This window comes from Colias eurytheme, chromosome 27 (genome assembly GCF_061535395.1).
Source record: "Colias eurytheme isolate Ceu_HAF_F1 chromosome 27, ilColEury1 Martin Lab GWU primary, whole genome shotgun sequence".
Taxonomy (NCBI): Eukaryota; Metazoa; Arthropoda; class Insecta; order Lepidoptera; family Pieridae; genus Colias; species Colias eurytheme.
The window spans coordinates 6180234-6201846 of NC_143006.1; the positions used below are offsets into that span (position 1 = coordinate 6180234).

The window sequence follows — 21613 nt, forward strand, 5'->3', positions numbered from 1 at the left end:
ATTGCACTGGGGGAGTGCCGGCAGAAGTGAAAACTTGATTATTAACGTTGAGCATGTTTGATATTTTGGAATGGTATCCGTCTTACGCTTTTTCGATCAGGTCACGTGTCCTGACGCGAGTTTAAGATTTTATACACATTACAGAAAAAGTGCTCAACGCCGCTAAAGAAGTTTTCACTTCAAAAAGTTTGATAAAATGTATCAAAATTGTAAAATGTAATAATGAGTTCGATACATTGTGAATTATCGAAAAAGTGCATTGAATTCGATTGATAGTCATTATTAAAGTTAATAATAGATGCATATATTCTAAATTACTAAATGGCTTCTTCAAAATTTATCGATTCGGCTACGTAAGAAATGTAATAAAATTTTGAGCTTTTTAGAAGTATTTCGTGGTTTTTATTTCATGTTTTATGTAATCTGTGATATAAATAAAATAATAGTATATGTACTCATATATGACTTACCATTAGCAGCGCAAACCAGTATTGCATCTTCATTAGCACTGGGTACTCCCACTTGATATACTGATTTGATCTCCGCTGCATCTGTTACAAATACATTTGATTTTTTCAAGTTTTTAATTATTTTTGATTTGAATGTAATAAGATACATGTTTGTATTTTGTTGTAATAAAAGGATGTTTGATTTTGCTTTAAACATATTAGTTGCAATAAATGTGTTGGTTCAATCAATACTTGGCAACATTTTGTCAAGAAAACGTTTGGGGACACGTTGTTTAAGATATTATCATTTGGGTACATGTACTAAATAACGTTTTGACACGACATGTTGTTTAAATATTTGAACTCATGTTGTTTATATCTCTTGGGCACATGTCATTTTAAATAATATTAGGGTACATGTCTTCAATAACCTTTGGGTACATGTCATAAAAACGTTTGGGTACACGTGTTAAATAACATTTGGGTACATATCTTAAAAAAACGCTTGGGTACATGTTGTTTAACCACTAAACATATTAAACAAATACTCACAATGCACAGATACAGTGATGTTTATAACAGCAGCGCCTTGCGAATTGACAGCTTCACAAGAGTACACGCCAGCGTCATGGCGTGATAGTCGCGTCATGTTCAACATGTTGCCTTCGGAGATTATTCTGTCATCTGTAAGAGATAGGTATTAGATCCAAGAAAAAAGCCAAAACTAAAAGACTAAGGGCCGATTTTTCAATCCTTGGTTAAAATTTATCTGTCCAATAAAGTATTACACAACATTTTGAAATGTCACCTGTAAACTGTCAAATACGAACAATTAGAATATATTTTTGAAATGGTAGTTTAATACGTTATTCGATGAATAAGTTTTAACCAAGGATTGAAAAATCAGCCCTAACAAGAATATGTTCGATGGAAAAAACTAACCAACGTCCTAGTAAAGTAAGAAATGAAATACATATATAAAGAAGCTTTTAAGTGTGCAGAGCTGGGGCGGATCATTGGTACTAAATTACCGATACAAATATTATAAAGCTGACGAGTTTGTTTGTTTGAACGCCCTAATCCCAGGAACTACAGGTCCGATTTGAAAAATTCTTTCGGTGTTAGATAGCCTATTCATTAAGGAAGTCAAAAGCTATATATCATTTTGCTAAGACCAACAGGAGCGGAGCAATGCGGGTAAAACTACGGGGCTACGGGGCACAGCTAGTAATAATATTGATAAATAAGAAAAACGTTTCTCCGGTAAACTCGTATAACACTAAATCTTCTTAATATATATAAATCTCGTGTCACAATGTTTGTCCTCAATGGAATCCTAAACCACTTAACCGATTATAATAAAATTCGCACACCATGTGCAGTTCGATCCAACTTGAGAGATAGGATAGTTTAAAGCACAAAGCGGGCGAAGCCGCGGGCGGAAAGCTAGTATTATATAAATAAATACCACACAACTATTAGGTGACCCATATCGTTTACAAAGCGACTCCACAAACATGTTATATTAAATCGAAAATCCCTGAACTAAAGCCATACAAATTATTATTGAAAATCAAATTATTGAAGCGAATATTAAATATCCTTTCGCATTAGATATTTCAATGATTCCGTTAGATATTATTAGCTTTTGAATCTCGGTTTGTGAATGCTCTTGAAAACTATTAAAGAGGTATATAGTTTATGTCGCCCTGGCTTTGCGCGTTATTTTGAACACTACGTCCGTTCTTATATCTTTCTTTATAGGTAACTAGATTTCCGCCCGCGGCTTCGCCCGCGCAGTCAAAGAAAAACCCGCGTAGTTCCCGTTCCCGTGGGATTTCCGGGATTGCGTCATTTTCCTGAGATAAAAAGTAGCCTATGACCTTTCTCGGGTATCAAAATATCTCCATACCAAATTTCATGAAAATTGGTTCAGTTGTTTAGGCGTGATTGAGTAACAGACAGACAGACAGAGTTACTTTCGAATTTATAATATTAGTATGGATTTATATTGATGAAAACTACATGAAAATCTGTTCAGTAGTTTTTGAGATAATCGCGAACTAAACATAGTGATGGATCTAAAATAAGAGCAAAAAGCTGATGTAGAAAGCTTTGACGTAGTTTTATAGTATATTACGCCGAATATTAAAGTTAGTTTATTAGACCTTATTTTTCAAAAAATAATTTACTATATGCAACTTTACAGAAGTACGTCGAATCAAAGATGGCGCGTAACGGAAAAATGTCACGCATAACGAAAAAATGTTACACTAAATTTTTTTCCAACCCCGATAAAGAAGTTTCACTTCAAAAAATGTGGTCGTGTACTAGTGTTGTGTCTATGTACACACGTTAGACGTGAAATAGTGAAGTTAAATTTTTTTGTGACTTTATTTTTCAAAAAATAATTTACTATATGCAACTTTACAGAAATACATCGAATCACGCGTGGTATGGATAACAAAAAGATGGCGCGGAAAAAATGTCACGCGTAACGAAAAAATGTTACACTAAATTTTTTTCCAACCCCGATAAAGTTTCACTTCAATAATTAATGATGTAATTAAATAAAATACTCACTACTCGTAGTATAAGAAGCCTGTGTGATCGGCAGACCATCTTTAGTCCAGGTATACGCAATACCAGACGGGTTCCCATCAGCTCGAACAGACACTATCAGTTGTTCATTTTCGACTCCCACCGCTGTGGTCTGACTCGATTCGTCGAAAATTGGCGCGTCTGTTGAATAAAAAGTAGTATTATTCTATTATATATTAAACTAGCTTTCCACCCGCAGCTTCGCCCGCGCAGTCAAAGAAAAACCCGCATAGTTCCCGTTCCCGTGGGATTTCCGGGATAAAACCTATCCTATTTCCCGGCGTAAAAAGTAGCCTATGTCCTTTCTCGGGTATCAAAATATCTCTATACCAAATTTCATGCACATTGGTTCAGTAGTTAAGGCGTGATTGAGTAACAGACAGACAGACAGAGTTACTTTCGCATTTATAATATTAGTGTGGATTAAAGAAAATACAATTTTTTCAGTTCTTCCATGCCACTATATCTAATGTTATAGTGAAGGTTGAAATTTATGTTGGTAACGAATGAACTATGTACTATGAACTATGAATGTTGGTACTATGAACTATGAAAAAGGAAATTTATTAATAATATACATAAATATTTTTTTTTGTTTACTTGCTTCAAGAAAGTCCTGGTCTGATTTGAATTTTTTTATCTGTTTTAGACAGCCCATTTAATGAAGAGGAAATAATTTATCATGCTATTACTAATATGAGTGGACCGAAGCGGGTTCCACCACGAAGCATATATTAGAAAATGTTTCTGCGTATAACTTTGTAGTAATTCTCAAAGTAAATAGGTATAGGAACTATCGATATCGATGAATGTATTGAGAAGTAATTTAGGCTAAACTGGCTTTATCCGAAACATTCAAGTGCACTGGTCTGAACGATTCGATCCTCTATGTCTCCAATATGGCCGACACACAGTTCAAACTTATAATTCCTTCAGCATTTGGAATGCTTTGAGTCAAATTTCTGCGAATTTCTGGAGATATATGAGATTTTGTCGTGCAATAATGAATTTGGATACTTACCTATTTTATCAAATATTTAATAAGATGGTACTTTTGGGAAGAGTATTAATATTTCAGATTTAACTTTTAATACACTTAAAACTTCGTGTATAATATTCATATTATAAAGGCTATATCTATACTAATATTATAAAGTTGAATAGTTTGTTTGAACACTCTAATCTCAGCAACTACTGTTCTGATTTGAAAAATTATTTCGGTATTAGATAGCCCATTTATGGAGGAAGGCTATAGGCTATATATCATCACGCTAAGACCAGCAGAAGCGGAGCCACGCGGGTGAAACCGCGAAGCGCAGCTAGTTATAAATATAACGATGTAAATATCGATCTTGTACCAAAAGAATATATAGTTTAACATGCTAACCATGTTTTCCTACATATAATAAACTCAAAGTGTTCTCAATATCATTTAGAAGTTAGAACAAACATAGTTTCTACTACGTCGTAGAATAAAATTTTATTTGTGCAATGGTTATAGGAATTCAGACATTTCATATACTGAACCCTAAGTTGATGGAAATAAATATAAAAATAATAGTTTAAAAAAACTAAAAAACACGCTTTTAGTTCGGTTTTCTATAAAACGCGTGTTTTTTATTCTTTTTTAACTATTATTTATTTTATCAAATTAGTGTATTGTCATCGGTCCTAAATAAATCTACAAAGTTTGAACGAAATCTGGCCATTTAAAGTGGGTCAAAATCGCGCCCAAAGAAGTCGGTTACAAACTTACAAACATACAAGTGAAGCTAATATAAAGCGTGTAAAAAGAAAGAAAATTAACTTAAATTAACAAAACTACCATTTTTAAGCTGATGATAAAACCAAGTTTAAACGCGTAGAACTTTAATATATTATTGACGATGTATTGATCAGGCCTAAGCTAGGTACTCAACTTACTGATGATTAAACCAAAGTCACAACATACTTACCCTTAACTAGAGTTTAATAAACAATACACTTATCTTAAACATAAGTAATGACATATGATTAATTGTTCGTTACAAAACCTTTAACTTCGGTTCCACAACTTAAACCCCAGTTACAAATTTAAACCACAGTTACTCACACAAAACTTTCAGCGTCAATGCATCATGTACACTCCTCTGTATCGCTTCGTTCATCGCTTGACAAGTGTAAACCGCGCCGTTTAAATCTTTGGTTATGTTTAACTTGAGTTCGATGGTGGATACCGTCCCGCCGTGTAAGCCTTTCTTCATTTTTGTTGGTTGACCTGACGAAAAAACGTGATATAAATTATAATATATTATTTATTTGAATAATATAATATATGTTTGAAAGAATGAGGAATCTGCACGGTACCTATTGAAAATCTATAAATTCAAACTTCAAAAAATCACTACATAGTATAAAACAAAGTCGCTTTCTCTGTCCCTATGTATGCTTAAATCTTTAAAACGAAGCAATGGATTGTGATGCCGTTCTTTTTAATAGATAGAGTGGTTCAAGAGGAAGGTTTTAATATAAAATTTATTATGTTAAATTGTTATTTGAATTAAAAATTTTAGTTTAGTTACGTATTCAGATGATTCAGAAGACGTCATTAAGAAGAGATTTTATATCGTAACAATAAGTTATCTACCACTTGCTCCGAAGGTAGTAAAATTAACATAATATTTTATTGAAATTACAATTTTCTTAGCCAGGGTTTAAACGGAAGATTAAACGAACATACTTAACTCACTAGTTCAAATATATCTTTTTTTAATAATTAAAATTAAACTTTAAAAAAGATTTTGAATTGATTTCCTTTAAATTCCAGAAACACCGAGATAAATACGAATAAAAATAATGAAAAAGAGCTACAAAAGCGAATGTTTAAACTGCACACGAATATTTGAAATGTCTCTCGTAAATTCAACTTTATCAAGTTGATAATAAAATTCAAAATCAAATAAACGTGACGCTTGAGAGATATATCAAATAGTTAAAAGAAACTTGAAGTGGAAATTAAATTTTACTGCGTTCTTTAATTGCCTTTCTGAAGGTTTTTTAGTATCTCTTTTTAGAGACGTAAAAAAGGCAATGTTTGAAAAGAAATAATTATCTAATATAAATGAGAAGATCGATTTCTTTAAGGATTATTAAGAAAAGTGTTATATAATCATATTTATTTATAAGTATACATGAAAAAATATCGCAATTATTAAAAGCCAATCCTTTTGACAAATATAAGGAATTTGAACAACCACTTAATTATTGACAAAATACATTTTGACATGAAACGAGGTAGTAGTTGAATTGTTATATGTTATTAATTTGAAAGGTATATGAGCACATAACTGTATTTAAATAAGTATGGTGTGCAAAAAAAGTGAATTCATTTATTTATAAATGTTTTTTTTTTACATATTGTTACTTCTGTTTTTAATAATTACGAACATAATATGTACGGTGTGCAAAAAAACCTTTCGATAATAATATTTATACATGGTGTTAACTTTTTACTAGTATTTAAATATTATTACGGTGTGCAAAAAAAGTTATTTATTAATAATTTATTAATGTTACATTATTACGGTGTGCAAAAAAACTTTTTATTAATTAAATAATGTTAAATACATACTCTGTACAGGAATCCCATCCCTCCACCAGGACAATGTGGCCGGTGGGTTACTACTGGCTGCGTCACAGTAGAGCGTCCCTTCGATTCCCGGTCGAAGCTCTTCCGGTTCTGCCCGCACTTTCACTGCCTCGGGGGCAACTGGGGGCAAATACATGTATTACAATGATGAAGGCAATGCAATATGAGATCATAAAAGCAAAGAACTGAAGTTTTTAACGGGGTCACAGAGAAATTTGGATAGGTATATAATTTCATTTTTAAAATATAGGTTGGTAAATCCTAAATAAATAAATTTAAAAGTGATAAACGTGATTAAAGGCATTGAGTGTTGTTTTTTGGTAACAGTAGGTACTATACCTAAATGTAAGGATAGCAAAAATATTATAGATACCACATTTAGGTATATTATATACCATAATACCAAAATACAAATATTTCTTTATAAGAAATAACTTCAAAATAATCTCAATCAAGAATTATTAAACGAATACATTACCTTACTAAGGGCCGATTTTTCAACGCTTGGATAAAACTTATTCGTCGAATAATTTATAAAACTACCATTTTAAAAACGTATTCTAATTGCCCGTATTTGACAGTTTACGTGACATTTTAATATTATCGTGTAATACTTTATTGGACGAAGAAGTTTTATCCAAGCATTGAAAAATCGGCCCTAAACAAAATAATCTAAGTACCACAATCTCCACAATATAATTTAAACGCAAGAATAATTAAAAATGAACCCTATCACCTAGATCTTAAGCGTTAAAATAAATCAATTACCCCACAAACTTGGAAACTAACGATTAAACTTACATAGCAAAGACTTGTAAATGAAATTCCTTAAGTTTCTAGCTTAGTTTAATCAATATGAATCTTGGAACCTACGAAATTAGTAAATTCTTCAGTATTATAATTATTTTGGTGGTACTTTTACTACGTATTACTAACTAGATTTTTACCCGCGGCTTCAACCGCATAGTCAAAGAAAGAGGTATGTCATATTTTTATACTGGCCCGGGTTTAGTATTCCGAGATATAAATTCGGATCGCAAACTATCTTCGTAGCAAATTTCATTCGAATCGGTTCAGTGGTTCATAGACTCGACCCACTTTAAACGGACAGATATAATTTAAACTTTGTACTTATCAAGAATCGGTGAAAATACAATAATTTCATGAATTAAAGCATGATTAATATTAAACTACTGGTTAACCACCCGCGTAGTTAAAGCAAAAACCATCATAGTTCCCGTTCCCGTGGGGTTTCCGGTATAAAAAATATCCTATGTCTTAAGTCTCAAACTATTTCATCAGAATCGGTCCAGTAGTTTAGGAGCAAAAAAAAAGACAGAAAGACAGACCGACAGACTCAAGCTATTTCATCCGAATCGGTTCAGCAGTTTAGGAGCAAATAAAAGACGGACAGACCGACAGATAAAGCTACTTTCGCATAATATTAGCAGAGATTACTTTAAAATATACTCACAATGTACATTCAAAGTGACAGTTTCAAATAGAGGTATCTCCGTGGCACTATTGGTAGCTTCGCATCTATATTGAGCCAAGTTATCAGTCACATTTGTAAGTATTGATATTTCGGCAGATACCGACTTATCAGACACTTTTGTTGTGGAGTGGATCTGTAAGGAAACATTAGTTAACATAATACACATAAAGAATATAGTAAAAGTTGTAAAAATAAAACACGAATGTACACATACACACACACGTATATTAGAACACGCATATACAGAATTATGACATCTACACAATCTGTTAAAGAATAGAAATCTGACAATACTCATTTATTCGAACACACATAGAAAGTATAGTTTTTTTTTTTATATTTAACGTTCATAATATACGCACACACACAACAGTATAATAATATCATACCTTTTTATCATTTTTAAACCAAGTGAGGGTAGCCAAAGGATTCCCGCCAGATGAGATGCAAGATAGTTTCTGTACTGTTCCCGCAGCGAGCGTTGTTCCCGGGATGTACCCGGTTATCATTGGTGCTGAAGGAGGATCTGTGAACAAATAAATAAATAAATATTTTTTATACAAAAGGTAATCGACGTTGCTACCAGGTACTTACCTATATATTCTAAAATGGGACCAAATGACAAAAAAACAGTATAAAGATAAATTTTTACGAAACACAAAAAAATCACGTTAATCGGTTGACAAATCACATTGACATTAATGTTATTAATCTATACTAATATTATAAAGCTGAAGAGTTTGTTTGTTTGTTTGAACGCGCTAATCTCAAGAACTACTGGTAAAAACTCAAATAAATGTTACGATATACTATGTTTGGTTCTACACCTAGGGTTGCCAACTTTTTTTACAAGAAATAAAGTATATTCAGGTCTATGAAGATTATTAAACAGTATTTTAGCAAAACAAACAGTATTTATTGTAGTGTGCGCCCTCTGACTAAATAAAAAAAAATTGTGAGCGTCTAAATATAACACATAATAATGTGTCTGCACTTTGATGCTGAAAAGAGTATTTTGTATACTTTTTTTTTGTTAAACAGTAAAAAGTATAATTTAGTTAAAACAGTAGAATACTGTTTAAAACAGTATAGTTGGCAACCCTATCTACACCGCCTATGAACTTCCCACTTGTAATAAACATCAGTATTATTCGCATTTTATACATGCAAATGTATAATATCTATTTAAACTTCAAACATCTCCATGGACCACCAACAAAGATCCTTGAATAGCCACATCAAGTCTTATAGCGATAATTAATTTTAAATTACTGGATTAACTTATAATTACAACTATACAGTACGGAGTAATATCAATTAGTGATTAGGAAGTGATTAGGAAGTTTATCATATCGCGACTAAAATAATTAAAAATATAATTCACTTTTTAAATTAAGTTAAATAGTAAACACTTATTATTGTATTACAAACGCTGTAAAACACTTTGATGGTAAAATAATCTATACTGATATTTTTAAGCTGAAGACGAAGTTTGTTTACTTGAACGCGATAATCTCGGGAACCACGCGTCAGCTTTGAAAAATTGTTTCACTGTTAGATAGTCCATTTATCGAGGAAAGCTTTAGGGCATAGGCTATATTATATTATCGCGCTAAGACAAATGGGAGCGGAGCAATGCGGGCAAAACCGTGGGGCACAGCTAGCTATATTAATTTTGTAGTTAAGATACACAGTTCATAAGTATTCCAAAGCGATGTAGTATTTTAATAATTCGATAGAATTAATGTTCATTCAACTTTATTGATCAAATCCGTATGAAGTGTACATTGCGACAAAAGTCGCTTTTTTCGTCAAATTTGCGTCTTTAAATCGCAAGTACATCACAGCCTTAGCATTGTTTGCATTATTTTAATAACAGCCGAGAGACAGCGAGTTCTAATAAAATTATATAGTGTAGTTACCGACCTAATGAAGTTATAATACCTACTGTATTAATATACCCGGGTTTTCTTTGTTTTTCCAACGAACTTCCAAATGTTTTGAATGTGAGTTTTACATTTGTTTCGCGAGAATTGGTTTAATGTTTTCGAAGTGCTTGTTTAAGAAATTGCGGATAAATATCTGAGAAATTGCTTTTGAGTTTTCATTATGGAGACCCTTGGTACAGTGATTGGGTTACATCATTATATGAAACGAGTTTTTGTCAAGTTTGATGCCTGTTAATGGTAACATTTTAAATTTTATTACATTAGTAAGTAATTGTATGACCGCCTCCTCGGTACAGTGGTTGACGCGTGAGCGTAACACCGAGGGGTCCTGGGTTCGATTCCCGGTGGAGAAAAAAAAATGTCTTGGTCTGGTAGGATACAGAAGGCTGATCACCTACTTGTCCCTAAATAAAATCGATCAGTGAAACAGATGTATAATGCATCTGCCCCTTACCCCACTAGGGGACATGGGACTTAACTTTCAAGTAATAGTAATATGTTCGATTGTATTAGACTAATTGAATTGCAAATAATATCTTTGATAATTTTTTTATTGTAAACCTACTTATGGTATTATACAACTAAAATGGTAATGATAACACTAACATTGTAGATACAATCGTGGTTTTATGTGGAAGAAAAATGTACATTTTTTAAATTTTGCTAAGTTTTACACTATAGTGAAATTCCCACTTAAATTGCTACAGCCATTTCGTATATAATCTGGAAGTAACAGACTGATATTTTTATTTATTTAAACCTATATTTGATATTGGAAATAAAATGATCAAACTATTTACATGACATGAAATCAATAATTTAGATTCTAGACCACCCTGTACAACTAAAGTACTAAATTATATATCACTTAGATGCAATCATTTTGTAATAATAACGGTAGTGTATGAAGATGAATTATTTATAATCGTACAACGAATTACTAGAAATTGTATACAAGAATAACTCTGTGCCTCCAGTGAATAAGGGAATAACTCAAAAACAGCACTTTTCAGGAGAGACAAAAAACTATATATCAATACTAAATCTTTATTAATTCAAAATTTTATGCTTGTATGGGTAAGATATGATGTTAGACTATAGTTTTACATATGAACACATATTGTAACAACCCCATAAATATACTTTTTTCGTGTTTTTTTGTAGTTGTTGCCTTATGAACGAGTACTTCATGGAATAACTCAATGTATTCACATAATTTTTTTTTTTACTCTTTGCAATATAACGACTTATGCCCTTATGCACTATGTTCATAATCGCACAACACGACTTATATTATTGCCAGTTTTGGTTTTATAGAAATGATGTGACTTATTATGCTTGAAATTTGTGTACTTTATGACTCAATTGAGGCATTTTAGTGGAAAAACTATGCACGTAGCTTGAAAAACGAATGAAATCAACGGGTTTTTTTATCGTTATTAGATAATAAAAACAAAACAACATTTAGGTATTTATGCATTTAACCCTAGAAGTCCAATCTACGTAAATTTGACATATGAACTCTTCTATATTTACCATCGAATCGCTGCAAAATCCAGAACCAACTTATTAGCCGTCGAGACCTAGCAGCACATAGTTGGCTCATCCCGGTAAATTCCACCATTTGGTTGTAAAGAGGATGTTGTGCGTCATTTTGACGTATAATTGGGTTTTTCGTAACTTTTAAGATTGTTTCAAATTTTTATTTTGTGTTTTATTTGAATATTTTTTTTCAAAGTCACGTTTCACATGATATCTATAGTATTATACTATAGATTGAGTATAAAATGGGATCCAGACAACTTTTATACTAGGACGAAAGCCTTCAATTTTAGTAAATGACGATTATTGTCCTCCGCTGGATTTGGACTTCAAGCAAGGGGATTGGGTGCCTGAAGATGCTGTCAGGAGTAAAACCGAATATGTTATGGGGTTTTGTTATAACCCATGTATAATGAAAGTCGTAGATTGTAATATAAACCTTTAATCGATCTTTCAATAATACAGTACTATGTTGTTAATGCTATACAATGTTTCACCAGTCACCACAATGAGTCTAGTCTGTACAGGTTAGCAGGAGACAATCATTGAGTATTGGTATTAAATACGTATCAACTGCGTATTGCGTTTTGCGTATTAACTATAATTGTCCTAGTGAAAATTAATCGTCGAATCAATTTAAAATTCGATCAAGTGCTTTCCGTTTCGGAACGCCACAGATAATAAAATACAGATAATAAAAGTGGCAACGCCACAATGTCATGGTGGTATACATTGAGGATACAAGCACTATAAAGAGATAAGAGAAGCCCGAAAACCATATTCCTGTATGTTCAGTTAATACAGGAAAAGTTATAGTTGGTCAGTGGCGATATTTTACGGCATGATATAGAATTTTAACAATTTCTATATCATATAATATCAAAATAATGTAGATAAATAAAGAAAATACAATGAGCCGCAAAGATTTTATGAAAAAATTAAGCACAGATTTGAACGTGCCTTGGATGCAAATACGACTTGTGGCACACACTTTGAAGAGACTCTACGTGACAATAGCCCAATTTTTTCAAAATATGTGGTACCAGAGTATCCATAAAATGTTTACGAAAATGCAGGACCAAAGAAGTATCGATATTGCGGATTTTTTTCCTATAAAAAAGGCAAATTACCAAAGCACAGTGGCTAAAACGCTATATAAATACTTTTTTTTATGCGACTATTATAGACTATAGTATTATTGTCTTGATTATTGTAGTTAGATATTAAAAAAAAAAAGATTGAAAACGAGTTATTTTTTAAAAACTTACCCAATTATAAGAAGAAAATATAAGTTTAACATTTTTGTTGGCTTTTTTTAGATGATTCAATTATCGTTCTGTATTTATATAAGCAAAGAGTATAATATCATTAAATGCACTTAATGTGTTAACTGTATTTTTAATATCTATTGCAAAAAATAGTTAATTTCCATAGAAATATATTAGTATCCCAAGTTAACTGATAAATACCTTTTTTTAAAAAATATAAAGATTTGTTGTTGCAGATTTATTGAAAAAACGATTTAAAAATAATAAGGAATAGTGTGTGTTGTTTCCGTGCAGTATTCAAATAGACCAATAGCAACACGGCATTAATGCCAAACTGTCTCATGTCGTCACTTGAACCAATGACACTAAAAGAGTTGTTCCTTTATGCTCATGTTAGAAAAATGACACAAATGCATTTATACTAAAATAGTGTTAGGACTGATGGAACAAAATGAATTAAGTCTTTATTCAAAAAGTATAACTACACATACGTCTTTGTGTTCGTGGGTACTTTTGACTCGAGACGAATAGTTCCTTTGCGATTGCCTAAAATGATGGATAAGGTAACTTATACCGTTAATCACACCCTACTTTTACCGTTTGGGTCTGTAGTGTATGTCCTTCCCTATTATCGGCTCTTAGACGCACACGACCTCTCACTCCGACCGCCTGCAGCCAACTGAGCTGTGTGAGCGGTGTCACCGTTGCACGTGCGCAAGAGATGACATAATACTTCCCTCTCTTTCACTCACATACACTACATCCCTCCTTTATTTTAGAAATTTTTAATTTTTTCAATTAATTTTATTAAATAAAATATTATGTTCTATTCGGGTATGTTATATGTATGCTTCTATTCTAGTCTATACCTAAGCACCAGTATCAGTCAATGACCTATTATACTAGTAGACGCGGCATACGCCAACATCATTGCACTAAAAAAACAGCGTAATTAATACATACCTACTTACTAACGCATTATCACCAATACAGTTGTTCTCTCTTTCACTCTCACGCACGAGACATAATACATGTCTCACTCCTGTACTTCGTAATAACAACTGCCGATTAAAATATAAAAAGAACGTCCAGCCACGACGCTGAATGGTGCGGGACTAAGTGAAACTCGGGCACTTCGCTGAGTTTTTTCTTGCCAAAATAGAGAGCGGGTAACGTATCTAGCTTTTTTATATATCATAGGTATCAGTTAGTAAACACAGCTCAGGGACACGTCCGCTCCATACCAGCGATAGAGTAGAATGTGTCACCTGGCCTAGTAATATTATTCTATCTATATGCAACATCTCTCCTTTTCATTTTTTTTCTTTTTTTTTCCATTAAGTATATGTATATTCAAAATTATAATAATTTTTACAATATATGTATTCAAATCGATATTAATTAATAATTTTTTCAAACTCAAACCTTCATTTATCAACCATACCTCGTCCAGAAACGTTTAAAACGTTTCGTCAGTATAAGGACAAAATATGAATTTACCACTGGTTCGGAAAGCCGCCTCAACAGAGAAGAGCCGGCAAGAATATAAAGGCATATAGTCGCTCCTTCAAAATCATAGAAATGTAACATCTTACATAGGTATTTATAATAACAATAATGACAATTTATTTAAGTATACGACAATCTATCATGAATAAGTTGTATACTTATATTTAAGTTTATTAAGTCATTATTTATTTATTAACCAATGGGACGAAATCGTTTTCAGTAACTTAATGTTCCTTCTGTAACTTAACTATACTTTTGACTAACTGTACCTGTACTGTACCTGTACTGTACCTGTTCTGTACCTGTACTGTACTTAACCTGTTTTATTTTTTCCTTACATGACTATTGCACTACCTTGTTGATATGTTTCACTCACTATTTATCATGACCTGCACTCCAGGTCATTTAGAAGAGGTGAATGCTGCTTCTTCTGACGCATAATTTAATTCACTTTACCTGCACCGGCATCTGCACCATCTAAGTAATCACTGTTTTCCCCACATATTAAAATTATTAATAAACGATAGCTGCAAACCGAATTATTACCAAGTGAAATGCCTATAGACTGGGTACATACTTAAATGCTCGGTTATTATTTAATATCTATATTCTGTATATGTACTTCGTTACTAAAACAATATATGTTATTTATAGCGCATTAAATATATTTAATTCATACAGATACATAGTATTACAACGTTAAGGTTCATAATTATCAATTATTTAAATACCAACTTTTGGGTATAAACCACTCTGACAGAATTATAGTATTAGTGGAGCTTGCTCTGCAACAGTACAATATCATACTATACTGTGCCATTGACTTCTATTGAACCGCTTTTAGCTTCACCTGTATGTTTGTATGACTGTATGCAACCGATTCTTTTCGATTCGCTTATGATCTACCCAAACCGTACAGATTTAACTTCAGTGACAATATTACAACAATTTATTGACAATACAATAATGAATATTTAGTAAAGCGTGATTAATAATGTATTACTTTTTTTATACTTCTTATTGTAACCTCAACACACACGCGGTGTTGTTCATTGTATGATTATTACATTAATAACACATAGGTATTTAAAATTCAATTAATGTAACGAACCTAAAACGAATCAAAATGTATCATTTTGTTGATGACTTTTTTTATTTGTTATCTATGATAACATTTGTATTTGTATTACTGACAACTTATTAGCCACTTGAAAAAGAAAAAGAATATAACTTAATGACAATAATAATGGCTAGACATTAATCACACATTAATGGTCTGAAAATAAGTAGTTGGATACATATTTTTTTTAACTGTACAATGTTAACTGTAACAGTCAGTAATACAAATTTAACTGTAACAATCAGTAATACAAATTTAACTGTAACAATCAATAAAAACTTTGTTTTCCCATAACTATATAAGTATTTGCATAAATTAAGTAATTAACTTGAATTTACAATATTCAATTTTGCATTTCGAAATCAATACCACTATACCACCTCAATATTGTAGAGATTAATACTTGGACTTTATATTCTGACTAAGGCACGAATGGTGACCTTTTCGCGATAATACATTTTTTTTTTGCTTTGACAAGAAATCTTTACCGTATTTCTTAATTGATAATCTTTTATTCAATCTAGTACGATATCCATTATTTTTTCGCAGCGGTGTTAATGCATTAGGTGCGATATTTAATGTTCAAAAGATGAGCTCTTAAAAGATGTATTACGTAAGTACCTACTTTATGACCTTTTGTGAGACCAGTCTTACAAACCACCATTAAAACTTGGATTTTATATGAATTACTACGTTGTACATCTTATTAAATTCTTAATAACTTTTTAAACTTGTAAATAAAATTATTAGTGTATTGACTTTTATAATACTATTCACGTTGATGTTTGTGTTGCTGATTTTCTCGTCTATTATAAAATTGGTGTTTTTTTAATTAAAAACAGTCGTTATTAATATAGTAATAACTAGATGCACATGGTGTATGATTTTACCATGGTTCTTACATATACCTTGCATATACCAATATTTGCGGTATGATGTGGTTATGATCCATTTTTTATTTTACATTAAATGTTCGTCTTGAAATTGACCTTTATTATCTATCTAAAAATTTTAAGTGTATATTTGACAGGTCGTTTGTCACTATACACTATCTATCAAAGTAATCTACTATATAAAAATAAGTCGGGTTTTCCTTCCTGACGCTACAACTCCAGAACGCACGAACCGATTTCCACGGCTTTGCACTCGTTGGAAAGGTCTCGGGCTCCGTGAGGTTTATAACAAGGAAAAGGTGTTTCTGGTGCGAAACGGACTTCGCCAGGTTTGCTAGTTATTAACAATTAACGATTCATATTTTATGCCAACTGTCTATTGTCCAACTTTTGTCTTTCACGGTATATTATTGTATAAATTACGTAAAAGTCGTTTTCAACGTTCCAACATGTAATGATTAACAGTGTGTTATACCTAACCCCAAACCGGGGTGCTACATTTCCGCTGAGAGAGTGGTGTTATGCTACTGCTACATTCCGTTTAGAAAGCTTCTACATACCCGCAACGTTCCCGCGCAGGGAATTGTCGCGTCCTTGCCACGTTCCGATAAGGAACCTCATACGCTGCTACATACCGCTTAAGACCCATCTTCAGTAGTACTACGACATTGCTACGATTGCCGCTGAGGAAATCCTTCTACGTCTTGCTTGCTTCGGCTCCTTAATTCCTGTTGAAGGAATTCAGCGACCAACCCTAAAGACACCCTACCGCCTAGCCTTCGCAACGAGACGCGCACTCCATCTTACGTCCACCTATATCAGTAAGAGCCCTACCGGAGGGTTTGGACCTAGGCACACCACGACCCTTATTGTTACTGATATTTGTATTTTATTTTATTAAATAACTAAATTAATTGCCGACTGTATGGTGAGTATTAGTCCAGGAGGAATCGGCGCATGAGTACCGAAAACTATTCCACCTCAATTTTTTTACGTGATCCTCTTCAAATTGCCCTACTGATGATATAAATGCATGTTGCCATGGGGCAACCCGGTGCCATATTGTTTAAACCGAAATTGTTTAAACAATTGCAAGGAATTGTTATTTTTCAACCGGACAAATTTTTTTTATATTTTTTATCGAAATACCAATAAAAAAGGTCCAATTACTTTTCACGATAAAGTTAATATTTTCAAAGATATGAATTTTTTAAGGTTTGAAAAATCTCAAATTTGGGTACTTTCGACCCATGAAAAATATATTTAAAAAAAAAATAATATATAAGTAATATTTTTTTTTCAATTCTCTATACAATAGTTAATAATATTGTTAATAGAGATTTAAGAAAATTTCATTGTTTATATCTGTTTTTTAATTGTTAACTTCGCGCGCTCACAAGTACGCGCCGCTTACCTTTAAGTATCGCCGTCTCTCTCTTACTCATGCGCTGCATCGGCCTCTCTGTGTCTTGAATCATTATTTATCATTTATCTTAAAAACTATCAACTTTATCAAGATTTCTAAAGAGAGCAATCTTATTAATAATTAAATTGTCTACAATTTGTTTCTTATATATTTTTTTCTGAAATCAATTTTTTTAAAGTTATTTAAGCATAAATTGAAACATGTAATTAAAATTACTTTTTTGTCAGTTTATATTACTTTTTTGTTATTGAAACAGCAAGTAAGGTAAAAGACCCAGTTATTGACACTGGCCTAGTTGTTTGACACTCGCAATTTGATTTTAATTAAAAGAATGAAATGTTCTCAAAAAACCAAAGATCTTAAAATTTTTAATTCAAAAATTATATTTATTAATTTATTAGAATTGATTTGTTTTTTTTTTAACTAAAATAAAATTTAAAGTGTCAATAACTAGGTCTTTTACCTTATTAATTACATTGAATAACTTCTTCAAACGAAAGTTATAGATGGAGAAGTATGAAATAATAAAACAAGATTTAAAAATAAGTATTTATTTATTATCAATATTATTTTTATATATTATATTCTTACAGTCTTCTGAATCACAACCACATAGAAGTATGCAACTTATATATTATTTGTGAGCGCGCGAAGTTAACAATTAAAAAACAGATATAAACAATGAAATTTTCTTAAATCTCTATTAACAATATTATTAACTATTGTATAGAGAATTGAAAAAAAAATATTACTTATATATTATTTTTTTTTTAAATATATTTTTCATGGGTCGAAAGTACCCAAATTTGAGATTTTTCAAACCTTAAAAAATTCATATCTTTGAAAATATTAACTTTATCGTGAAAAGTAATTGGACCTTTTTTATTGGTATTTCGATAAAAAATATAAAAAAAATTTGTCCGGTTGAAAAATAACAATTCCTTGCAATTGTTTAAACAATTTCGGTTTAAACAATATGGCACCGGGTTGCCCCATGGCAACATGCATTTATATCATCAGTAGGGCAATTTGAAGAGGATCACGTAAAAAAATTGAGGTGGAATAGTTTTCGGTACTCATGCGCCGATTCCTCCTGGACTATATCTAGTTCTTATTATTTTTTTTTGTTTCCACCTCACCTACAACGCCACATAGTATATACAATAAAAATGAATAGCCAAATATGTTGCTAAGTGTAAAACTCAAACCTCGGCACGCAGCGTATCGGCTCGACCAATTCGGATAATATTCATGTTCCAATTCGTTTAACGAACCGATAAAAGGCGAAAGAGCATTACAACGTCTGCCAGGTGGGTAGTTTGAAATAATGAATATTGAGACTACTCTGTATGTCTCTCATTCCATTTATTTTTGTTTTCGAATATTCATTGTTCTATTACCTTACCCTGTTTATCATTATTATATTATCACTTAACCTGTCTAACTTTATAGTTGTCGGTTAAATGTGCAATACCTATCGCAGATATTTTAGGTATTGTTATCATTATGATTATTCTTTCGTTGTTTAACAAAATCTGCTATGAAATTATGAAAATATTAAGTCACTTTTAGATAAGAATAATAAAATCTACTGTAAATATTTTAGTATTTACTGTATGCTCTTAAAAATTGTATTATTCCATTTTTTATTTGGATATCAATACTAACCGTAAGTAATTTCGAAGATACAATCTATCTTACGAACAATACTTCACTGTGAAATGGTGACGAACTATCACTTTTTTTTTTTTTTAAGATCGCGTATTTAAGTGCATGAATTCGCAATATGGGCATCACCCAAAATATAAACATTTTATACGAGCATCACCCGTATCACATCACTACAGGCATCACCTGTATTGTAATTATATTACGACTACCAGGCATCATTTGGTATAAAATTACAATGTACACACGGGCGTCACCCGATTTTTGTTTTTGCACTACCAGGCATCATCATCATCTGGTATAACATTACAAAATACACACGGGCGTCACCCGATTTTTGTTTTTGTACCACCAGGCATCATCTGGTATAACATTATAAAATACACAAGGGCGTCACCCGATTTTTCTTGACCACCAGGCATTATCTGGTAACACAGTAAAAATTACGTACACGGGCGTTACCCTTTTTAAAGTGAAACTTTTATTACATCGTCTCAAACTTTTTGGTCTGTGTAGCGCATGTCGCGTGACGGTCGGCTGCCGAGTAGGTATAAAGCAGTGTTCGGAACCGTTCGAACAGTTTCACTTTTACCGTGGTTTCATAAAACCACACAACCTTTTTTTTTGTCAGGCTTCATCTTGTAACATTATAGCTTAACAACAACAACTTTAGAAATCCCTTGTCGTGGTCCACATCACCATCGAAACACATACATCAACTTACATGAACTTCCATAATGTTACTATATTAGCCTGTCCAGGAAACTTACGTTCCTTGCATGATAACCATTAATTAATTCTTTATGCAATAATGAATAATCTTAAATAATACTCACGCAACTTCACATCGAGTAATTAAATAAGATATAAGTGAGTATTTGGTATAATTATATTTTTGTAACCAGACAAATCTATTCTGAGCTGATAGGGAATCGAACCTTCTTAGCTCATTTAATCATGTTTAACCAATCCTTTAAGCAGGTTTTTACATATCAGTATCAATAAATTTATATGTAAACAAATGTCCCAAAATAATAATCTACAGCCTCGACTAAACAAAATATCACATTTAGTCTTGCATAACGCAGTTACAGTCCTATGCATGACTACGTGAGTACATATACTGGACGACGCTAGCTGTATTCCCGTACACTGTACAGTGTATTTATCAAACAGGCACCATACGCTCGAGCAATAAAGACAGCCCGCGTATGCATTGGTATCAGTGTAGTTATGTATACGAGAAACAATTGACAACACCTACTTTATCCTTCTGGCTACAATTATTTAAGAGGTTTTGCTAAATCTTTATGTAAACGAAACCTTCGTTTTCTACGGCGCGGAGGCCGGAGGCCTCTCGAAAGGCACGCACATGTTATTTATCTACTTTGTGCAGATATTTTTTTTTTATATAAGCGGCACAAAAAATCATAATGAAAATAGGTATGTGTGTATATTATTATTAACTTTAATATTCCCTTCGATGTAACTCGACTGTGGATATAATTAGTTCAATAGTTATCACAGCACACCTATTTCCTCCCTTTTTTTTTTTTTTTTGTAATTTTTTTTTTATCAAAAAAAAAAATTACTTACATTTATTCCCGATTTACCTCGTCGCCAAAAATGTAGTGTATGTCCTTCCCTATTATCGGCTCTTAGACGCACACGACCTCTCACTCCGACCGCCTGCAGCCAACTGAGCTGTGTGAGCGGTGTCACCGTTGCACGTGCGCAAGAGATGACATAATACTTCCCTCTCTTTCACTCACATACACTACAGGGTCATTCGAAAAAATGGGTTAGGACGCAGCTAGAGATATGACCTTTTGATATGTTGTGTATTTTGACGAGCTGAATCCAATGGTGCAATAAAAACCAAAGGGAATAACTCGTCTTACTCCCTTATTCACTGGAGGCACAGAACTGTCCCCAAGAAACTACTGAACAGATTTAACGTTATACGATATACATATAACGCAATTATTAGGAGAAAATGTTAAAAATAATTGTCTAAATAAATAATAAAATATGTTATTATAGGACTGTGTTTAAATTTTGTTGA

At 32.2% G+C, this 21613-nt stretch overlaps 1 protein-coding gene across 1 annotated transcript in view; it reads right to left on the reverse strand.

The window, feature by feature from the left end:
* sns (nephrin adhesion molecule sticks and stones) overlaps positions 1–21613 on the reverse strand; it is a 216413-nt gene that overhangs the window by 11351 nt on the left and 183449 nt on the right. Inside the window, exons 12-18 of the mRNA XM_090117137.1 lie at positions 8563–8699; positions 8153–8306; positions 6661–6798; positions 5143–5307; positions 3033–3191; positions 1002–1133; positions 471–551 (exon numbers count right to left, since the gene is read on the reverse strand). Of these exons, the coding sequence (XP_089973263.1) occupies positions 471–551; positions 1002–1133; positions 3033–3191; positions 5143–5307; positions 6661–6798; positions 8153–8306; positions 8563–8699 (966 nt within the window). The remainder of the gene's footprint in view (positions 1–470; positions 552–1001; positions 1134–3032; positions 3192–5142; positions 5308–6660; positions 6799–8152; positions 8307–8562; positions 8700–21613) is intronic.